General features: G+C 42.6%; 2 protein-coding genes across 2 annotated transcripts in view; one reads left to right on the forward strand and one right to left on the reverse strand.

Moving 5' to 3' along the window:
• The window catches only part of LOC103922933 (chromosome unknown open reading frame, human CXorf40B), a 700,660-nt gene that overhangs the window by 690,560 nt on the left and 717 nt on the right, over positions 1–9,383 (forward strand). The window lies entirely within an intron of this gene.
• The window catches only part of LOC103923151 (heat shock transcription factor, Y-linked-like), a 1,858-nt gene continuing 1,524 nt past the window's right edge, over positions 9,050–9,383 (reverse strand). Inside the window, exon 3 of the mRNA XM_009331434.1 lies at positions 9,050–9,326. Within this exon, the coding sequence (XP_009329709.1) occupies positions 9,050–9,326 (277 nt within the window). The remainder of the gene's footprint in view (positions 9,327–9,383) is intronic.

Raw genomic sequence — 9,383 nt, forward strand, 5'->3', positions numbered from 1 at the left:
TGCGTTATCAACATTGTTCTCCTCCTAAATCCAAAACACAGCACTGTACCAGCTACTAGGAAGGAAATTAACTCTATCCCTGCTGAAACCAGGACACAATATCAAGATATCTTAAAACACACTCAGGAATCTAATTTGGATGAAACACTAGTATTTTTTGAATATCTCATCCTTGGCTGTAAATTTCTTTCTTTCTCTAGCAGAGACAAAGCTTTAATTATCAAACTGCTGAAGCTCTTTCTGCAGCAATTTGCAAACCTGGCTCCAGTAGCGAGAGTCCAGTGACCCACCTATTCCCCAGGGGACATTGCTAATGGCTTCCCATGGCACAGCCAGGCTAAAGGACAAGGATGGGGGTCTGGAAGGAGCCCTCAGCAAGTTGGCAACAAAGCTTACAGGAACTGTAATTGTGGCAAAGGTCTTTATAGTTCACTATTTATGACTTGCAAAAATAAGTCTGCCTTGCTGGCAGTTAAAATTCATTATATATATAGTTACAGAATTCGAACTAAGAAAAAGGACAAATGTGGCAAAATTAGCCTGAAAATTCAAGTATTCTTGGGAATTCATTATATATATATTTGGTTCTGTCCAGTGCCTTTCAGTTGAGGCTTAAAGGCTGGCAATCAGCTGATATTTTGATGGTCATTTTTGAAAGCTGGTAAGAAGTTAAGAGAAGCTATGGGAAAAAGGTAGACTATCATAACAGGCCTTGATCTGTTATGATAACCTGGAAAATAAGAACAAGACTAAACAAGACTCATACAGAAGAGCCTTGGTTAGGGCAAGGACTTGAAGTGTTGATGTATATGTGGAACAAACATCTAGCAGCTCCATGCTCGAAAAAAAAATTGTTTTTGTGATCTGTCTAGGGGCTTGGGTTATCCAGTACCTTCTGTCTGAAAATGCTAGGGCTTGACATGATCTCTGGGTTGCCGTTAGCCCTTATGCTGCAGTGGGGTGGTGCAGGTCACCGCACCAGGAGTCACGGAAGCAGGGTGTAGCTTGGGGTATCAAAGAGCAAGTCTTAATGTCTATAGTGCTTTACTTGTGAACTGGTAAGTGGCAACAAAGCGAATACAACCCCACTAAGAGCCTTCCAATTATTTCTGATATGTGCAGGTCTGATCTGTAAACAGAAGCCCAGGTAGCCAGCACAATACAGATTAGGTTTGTTCTTCTCCCTGCAAATCAGAGGCAAATTGAGCAGTCAAACAAAGCTTCAACATTTAGGCTGAAAAGCAAATTTTGTTTAGGGAGGTATTACCTGTAGCATCTCAAAGTCATGTCTTCTTCTTAGGCTTTAAACTTTCTGGATTTTGAGTGCCTGTTGTAACTCTCTGCAATGTACTGTAATGGGAGAAAATAATTTCCTTGCTTTGTTAAATGTTCCAGGAGTTAAATGTCCTGCAAGACCTGCCTTTTTTTTTTTTTTTTGGACAATGGGTGTTATTTTACTGCGTAACAGCAGATTTATTAAAAATATATTATTAAGAGAAACACCACTGGAATGACAAACAGCTTGCAAAAGCAACAAAATGCATCTTTCCTGTAAGACAAACTCATGGCTTTTAGCAATCAATTTTCTTTTTCCATGGTCTATCTTCGGTTGAGCCTGGGTCCCCTTGAAGGCAGCACCTCATTTTACCCCAGATCCTAGTCCTTGTTTTCTCCAGATAATTCTGTTGGACACTGCTTCTAGTGTGACATTTCCTTTATGGTTTCAAGTGCATGTTGTTTTGGACTATAACTTTGTGCATTAGGAAGTGTTACAACAGCAACTATTAGTTTCTAGCTTGAAATTCAGTTTCTCAGTCTACTATGGCATTTTGCCATGCCTGAACTTCATGTTACCGGGAACCCCAGTTACCTGCATTTGTTTAGCTACAGATGGCAACACCTCCACAAACACCTTTCATACAGGCATTTTACTTTGAGAAGAGCTAATGATCATCACCATATGATCCTTCCTCTTCTTTTTTGTTAAGTGAAAGAGTTAGTAATGTGCACATTCAGAAAAAATCACTATATGGAATTAGCCCTCATAAACGGAGCAATCTAGGTTCAGGCTCCTGGCAAGGATGAAGGAACCCACTTGTTTTCTATTCCCTCCCCCAGTCCTAAACAGAGCTAATTCAGCTTGTATAAATTAATGTAGTGCATGATTCAGTGGTGCAACAGGAGCTCAGTTCAGGGATCAGCCCTCATGTACTTTGAAATTACTTCTATAGGAAGTTTGATTGGTGCAGAACACCACAGAGATGCAATTAAATAGCACAGAAAACAAGATTGTTAGAATAGGAGTGAAAGATCCATATCACCTGATGCTCTGATTTTTCATTTTGGGCCTCAATGATCTTACTGCCAAAGTAAAAAACATTGTTCCACAGCAGAATTCAAATAGGGTGGTTGTGGAAGTAGGAAAAAGATACCCTGAAAACAGAATGAATGCAAATGAGTATTAATAATACTAGATCAGTGATTACTGGTCTCTCAAAAAAGCAGAAGAGTGAACATAATTACAAACAGTCACACACAAGACCATAGAAGCACTGAAGGATTCCCATGGAAGCATGTGGATTTTACCCTAGGAAAAATCTGTGACCTTTCTGAGAAACACTGCTATCAATTAAAGATTTTTTTTTCCTAGAAATGAAAAATCTCCTTTTGCTCCATTGCAAGTTCATCACTTCTCCAATAAAGCTGATAAAGTCTGGGGAAAATATATCAGTGTTTCTTTATATCTCAAACAGCAATGTTCACAAGCCTCTCAGATTCAGTTATTTTCTGATCATGATTCATTGTAAAACAATACCTTGTGCTTCTTCCAAACATTGGTATAAACACAAAAGACTCTGTGTTTAACGTTTTTAAAACAGGCCATAGAAAATACATATCACTGAAAACCCTTAGGTGGTTATCTTTGTCTGCAAAAGGTCAACACTGGAATCATGTTTTTTGTGGAGTACCTGCATAGACTGAGAAATATTTTGCACTTTAGTATTTAGTGTTCCAACCATTGCTTCTCTTCAGAGACAGGTTTCATTAACAGAAACCACACAAATTCTTTTAGCTGCTCTACATGCTCGTAAGCAGCTCCTCCTTTGCCTGTGGAAAAGTTTGGTTTGGGGGGGCTGTGGCAGATAGGATGAGCTGTTCAGTATTTTATTCCTTTCTACGTGCTTGTTAGGAACAGAGTGTTAATCATACTAAGATACATACCGCATTCAGTAAGTCTCTTGCCATTCCTTCAGCAATGATAGATGCAGACCTCTACCCCATAAGTCATCTAGCTATCACAGTGGAGGTTGAGGAAGCATGTTTCTTGCTTCTGGCTCCCTGTGTGGCCAGCCTGTTTCTGGAGCACCAGGAAGAGACTTTGTGTAGAATGAAAATCTGTTCTCATCCCAAAGATGTACTAGTCAGGCTGGATTTTGTCAGCATGATTCTCCAGGTTTCTAAAGGACTGCAGCACTACTACAAAAGTTTCAGTGACAAGGTTAGCTCAGGTTCCCAGTTGGAGTTTCCCCTAAGGGCAAGGCACTGTGCTCCACAACCTTGTTGAGAGATCAAGCAGCACAGTGCAAAGTCAGCCATCAGAACAGCAGAGGTGCAATGCTGTATTGGTTAGCGGTTATTACCACTTCTACTTATTACCAGACCAACTCAAGCCAAATAATTGCACCATGAGTTCTGCTTTTAAGGGTATTGAAAACCAACAACTTGATGCAGCCTATTATGGCAGTGAACCTTTGAAAGTTTCCGAACGTGGGTAATCAACTGTTACATCAGAAATAGCAGACCGGCTTTCACACACTAACCATTCCTTAGGGCTTCCTAAAAGACGGACTAATAAATTTTATTAACTTTCCCCATGACGACTGTATATCCCTGGTATATGTGGCTATATCAAAGTTGGAATAGTCTCAGATCAAGAGCTTTGAGCTGTCTACCTCTGTTGTAAGTCACCACTTTAGCAAAAGGACAAAGTAGAAAAGAAGGAGAGATTCTGTAAGTAGCAGCTATTCATATGGTAAGTCTCTCAGACTGAGAAGTTATTTTCCTCCAGAGAAACAGAGTTCAACACAGCACTTGCATTTTAAGTACCACATATTCCATAAAGCATACATGGTTTCTGAGTAGTTTCATACGTAAAAAGATCAGGCTTCATTTCTTCCTCTCCTGCCAATGCAGCCTGTGCATTGTTGAGCTTCTGTTCTGCAAACACATCCTTGACTTTACAACCCTGAGCAATCCCAAAACAATCAAGACAAGTAGCCACAGGAATGGAGTTCAGCAATTGTAGAAGTGTTGCTAGACTGAGGCCTAAAGTCCAAGCTTTCATGTAACTGACTAAGTAAGTAAGTCTCATACTTGCTTTTGGGCACTGAGCGAACACAAGATTCTTGAGACCCATGTGAGGTGTGTAGCATGATGGGTCACTTTTGAAACCATTCTATTTTGCTCAGCATACATCAACCGCACTTGGTCAGGTTTTAGACTCTGGAAAATACTACAAGGCTGTTCTGCAACTGTCACTGAGGGTCAGGTAAGATAACACTTGCCTTCCTCCAAATACTGTGTGTCCACGTCAGCTAGACTTTTGTTTGGGACTAAATCACATCTTCCCTGTCTTTCTCTTTCTGCACTGACTCCTGGTTCATGTGCATATTACAGTGCAATCCTCAGTCTTTTTGATTAGAGTGAGAGGCACTGAGCTCACAATATTCCACCTCTCATTCCTGCAGCAAGATGTTTTCCAGTAAATAAGTTAGATGCCAGAGCAAATAAATGGTATTTAAGGAGGAGGAAAAGAAAAATTAAAATTCAGATCAACATGAAATAGTTTTGGGTGAAAATATTGGCTGATCAACAAAGTTTTGTTTTTTTGTATTTTGTTTAAAAAAGTTGATTCATACATGAAAGTTTAAGGAAGTGTTAAAACCCTCCCAAACAAGATCTGTCAGGTCAAACAGTTAATTTAATTTAACTGGAAACTCCTTTCATCATGCCTCAAGTCAGTTATTTGCATAGATCTGATTTCTTTATTTACATAGATTTGTATTCTTACAGCTCCTTCAGATTCTGTATTATCTTAATTATATACATTATATAAATAAAAATCAGTCTATCTGTGTCTTGTCTGGCTTTATTTAACCAGCAATTTAGGGACTGTTCAATATTAAGATACAATCAAGCTAACTGTCCCTGCTCATGCAAATAGTTCCTAATCTCTGGAGAAGAACTTGCTGACATGAAATCTGCATTTCTGTGTTTATATATTTAGTCTTCATAGGGCGAAAATCTTTTACAGTGAAGCAGATGGTAGGAAATACTGTGAAATTTACCATTGAACAAAGTGCATGAACATTTTATCATCAAAACTTTGAAGAGAAAATAGCTTTTAATAGGGTGGAAAGTTTTATGAAAAACCCCCAGTATCTGAGGTAAGAGGCTGACAAACAAGACAAAGCAATTTTTCCCTTGTCTTTGGCAATAAAATTTTTTTGTGTGTGTTTTGACAGCTGAAGGCACAGGAAAATTTATTTTATAGTAACTTGATAAAAACCTTCAAAAATACAAGGAAGAGTGTTAAATAACTGGAAAAAATAAGTGCCAAACCTAATTTGTTTTCAGAGGCAAAAGAGCAACCAGGCTTTCCCAAATCAACACAACGTTATACATTAGGCTGTCCTTGTTTAGGAGAGAAGCTGTCTCAGAACTTGGGAAGGCTGCATTTTTGCTAGACTTAGGACAGCTCTCAGGGCTGCAGCATGCAGGATGCTCACATCTTTTCCTGGGTTTTTCTGTAAGGAGATGATTTTTAAATGCCCCACACATTTACCCTGTTAAGCATCAAAACCCTGTTGTAGAGCTTACTGTAAGTAATCAGAAGAAACTGCAGAGTACTGACATAATAGGCTCCCTTTGGCTTGTCCTACCTCATAACTGTCTGCCATCTTTCATCCCCATCAAAGCTGATATGACTGAGCTTCTTACTCTTGCACAAATAAAGAAAAATAATCCAGGTGAGAGCCATCAGAGGCCTGGATGGCTATAGCCAACTTGCTGCAGGACAGGAAAGGGCAGCTTTACCAGTCACAGATAAACTAATGTGTTTTCTTTTCTTACAATTAGTTCACCACCTGAGAGAGGGAGATAAGAAGCAGATGACTTTGGATGTCCCTTTTTATCCCCAAACTAGTGCTTCAGCTGCACCCCCAACTTGCCCTTTGAGTTGAAAAAAGCTGGGATTTTGTACCAAAACTGGTACAGAAGATACAATTTCCACCCTTTCAAAGTGGAGGTAGTAAACCAGGCCATCCATGAATTAACATGGGGAAAAAGGATAAATATCAGTCTTTTACTGATATGAAGCAAACCCAAGCCATGCAAGGGTACAAATACCTTCCAAGAAGGTGTCGGAGCAAAGCATGGGCTGGCTGCTCCATGCAGGATGGGGAGCTGGGGGTAACAGGGCTGGCAGGGCAGGGGCCTCATCAGCACCCACCCCACAGTACCTGAGAGAGGCTGACTCGGAGAGCGTGGCCAGGGTGAGCCCAGAGACCAGATCATCAGACAAGTCCCTGCTGGTCAAGCAGGTCTGAGGTCACACTACAAAGTTAGCCTTCAAGTCAGGAGCAGGCCTGAAGCTGGGGGAGCCAGACCCAGCTATGCTGGAGACCAGCTCTCTTCCAGCAGAGCTCCAGCTGGGACTGCAGGCCTAGAGCCGAGCTTAAACAGGGCTCCTGGGCCATGGGCAGGGTGTGTGTGGAAGCCGCAGATGAGGCTGGGCTGGGCCATTAAGGTCTTTTAGTGCCCCCATGGCTGTGGCACAGGCACTACCACCCTGTGATTGGAGTCTGCATCACTGTGAACTTAATGAACAATTCTGCACTTACCCTCTGGTCTTTAAATTGCCTATAAAATTGAGATACATTTCACACTTCTTGATTCAGGGTCATCTTATAGAATCATAGAATATCTTGAGTTGGAAGGAACCCATAAGGATCACTGAATCCAACTCCCTGCTCCTCACAGGACTACCTAAACTTAAACCATATGAGTAAGAGCGTTGTCCGGACGCTCCTTGAACTCTGGCAGGCTTGGTGCCATGACCACTTCCCTCGGGAGGCTGTTCCAGTGATCAACCAATCTCTCAGTGAAGAACCTTTACCTAATGTCTAATCTGAACTTCCCCTGATGCAGCTTCATTCCGTTTCCTCGTATCCTGTCGCTGGTCACCAGAGAGAGGAGATCAGCACCTCCCCCTCCACTGCCCTCCTTAAGGAAGTTGTAGACTGGGATGAGGTCCCCCCTCAGCCTTCTCTTCTCCAAGCTGAACAAACCAAGCGACCTCAGCCACTCCTCCTGAGTCTTGCCCTGGAGGCCTTTCATCATTTTGGTCGCTCTCCTCTGGACACACTGTAATAGTTTGATGTCCTTCTTATATTGATGCGCCCAAAACTGCACACAGTACTTGAGGTGGGGCCGCACCACTGCAGTGTAGAGTGGGACAATTACCTCCCTCGACTGGCTAACTATGCTATGCTTGATGCACCCCAGGACACAGTTGGCCCTTCTGGCTGCCAGGGCACACTGTTGACTCATATTCAACTTACCATCAACCCAGATCCCCAGATCTCTTTCTGTGGGACTGCACTCCAGCCTGTCGTCCCCCAATTTGTACATATAACCGGGATTACCCCATCCCAGGTGCAGAATCCGGCGCTTGCTCTTGTTAAATTTCATACAGTTGGTGATTGCCCAGCTCTCTAGTCTATCCAGATCTCTCTGTAAGGCCTCTCTACCCTCGAGGGAGTCCACAGCTCCTCCTGGTTTAGTATCATTGGCAAACTTACTTAATGTACATTCAACTCCTGCATCCAGATCATTTATAAAAACATTAAAAAGCACTGGCCCTGAAACTGAACCCTGAGGAACCCCACTGGTGACTGGCCAGCAGCCTGATGTAACCCCATTTACTCTAACTCTTTGAGCCTGACCCATCAGCCTGTCATTTTATTTCATACCATTGAAGTTGTCTGCGGTAGTCTCCTGTGTACCCAAATCTGCAAAGCATGCAGCTGGATACTGACACACTGTGCATGGCACAAAATTTAATCCCACTCTCCTCTGATCTTCAAAACACTTCTGGATTTGTTTAAAGACTTTTTATTTTATTACATTTTACTAAGAATGAAAAGCATGGCTCTTTATCACACAACAAGGGAGCAGTGCCGCACACCCAATGCCAATGACAGTCTCCTGGAGGCCAGCAAGATTTTTGTCTGAGAGAGGATTGAATAAGTTTTGGTCCTCAACTGACATTAATCAGGTGTTTCTAGGAAGAAGCTAGATACAGGGGTGAAGCCAGGCCATTCTAAAGCCAACAGATGCAAAAATATTTTGGGGAAGTGTCGTCTTCAAATTTGACATTACAGACCACCACTGTGAAGCAGAATTGATGAGTGATTGTAGTGTATACAACACACATAACCATCTTGAACCCGTTTCCTACATGAAATAGAGCGATAATGCTATAGTGCTAGTCATTTCTGGGTGAAACTTTATGTCACTGCCTACTTCTAAAAAGGTATTTTTTCCCAATATGTCAAAAGAAAAAAACCTAATAGTTTGATTCCTCTCTCAGATCAGTTGGAAGCTAATCCCATTACTGGCCTCAATAGTTTCACTCTTTAATTCATTAGGAAAATGAAGGAAATGGTTTCAGTGCTCGATATTTTATTTCAAGGACTGCTTGTCAGCAAAGGACCTTGGAACTGGAGTGACTTTTTCCAGACACTTGATACAACACAGTAAATTCTAAATCCTTTTCCATTTCTGTTTGCTGGTCAGCAAGCCCACACCTTCTCTTCAATGAAAAGGAATCAATCATCTCCCTTGATTTTGGCCTGTTGCTGTGCTCTCATGTTAGGGCCTGAGTGGGGTTCCACTGTAAATACAGGACAGGACGACTGGCAAAGGCTTTGTATTCAGGTAGTTTATTGGAACACTTAGGCGACTATTCCCTTGGACTATGCAGCTTCTAAAAGAGCTGTGGAAGGTACCTAGCATGCCCTGGGTTGGGGTCCAAGGCCATTGCCTGCGGGTCCGCTGTTTGGACCACAAGTGCAAGTCGGGCAGTGGCAGTACGGTGGAGTTTGGCCCTGCGGTGGCCTTGGCATAGACAGAGCAGCAGCTGCTGCCGGCACAGGTGGAGAGGTGGGAGGTGCCAGCCCTGGCAGAAAGTGACTGTGGGGCACAGCCGGCACGGCGCCTCCAGAAGCAGCACCCTGGACGCCAGCCGGGCCGGGGCGGCTGTGCTGCAGCAAAAGGGAGGGAGCCAGAGGACTGGGCTTCTCCCCGCCTCCTGCGGCCGC

This window comes from Pygoscelis adeliae, unplaced genomic scaffold (genome assembly GCF_000699105.1).
Source record: "Pygoscelis adeliae isolate BGI_AS28 unplaced genomic scaffold, ASM69910v1 Scaffold100, whole genome shotgun sequence".
NCBI classification, from domain to species: domain Eukaryota; kingdom Metazoa; phylum Chordata; class Aves; order Sphenisciformes; family Spheniscidae; genus Pygoscelis; species Pygoscelis adeliae.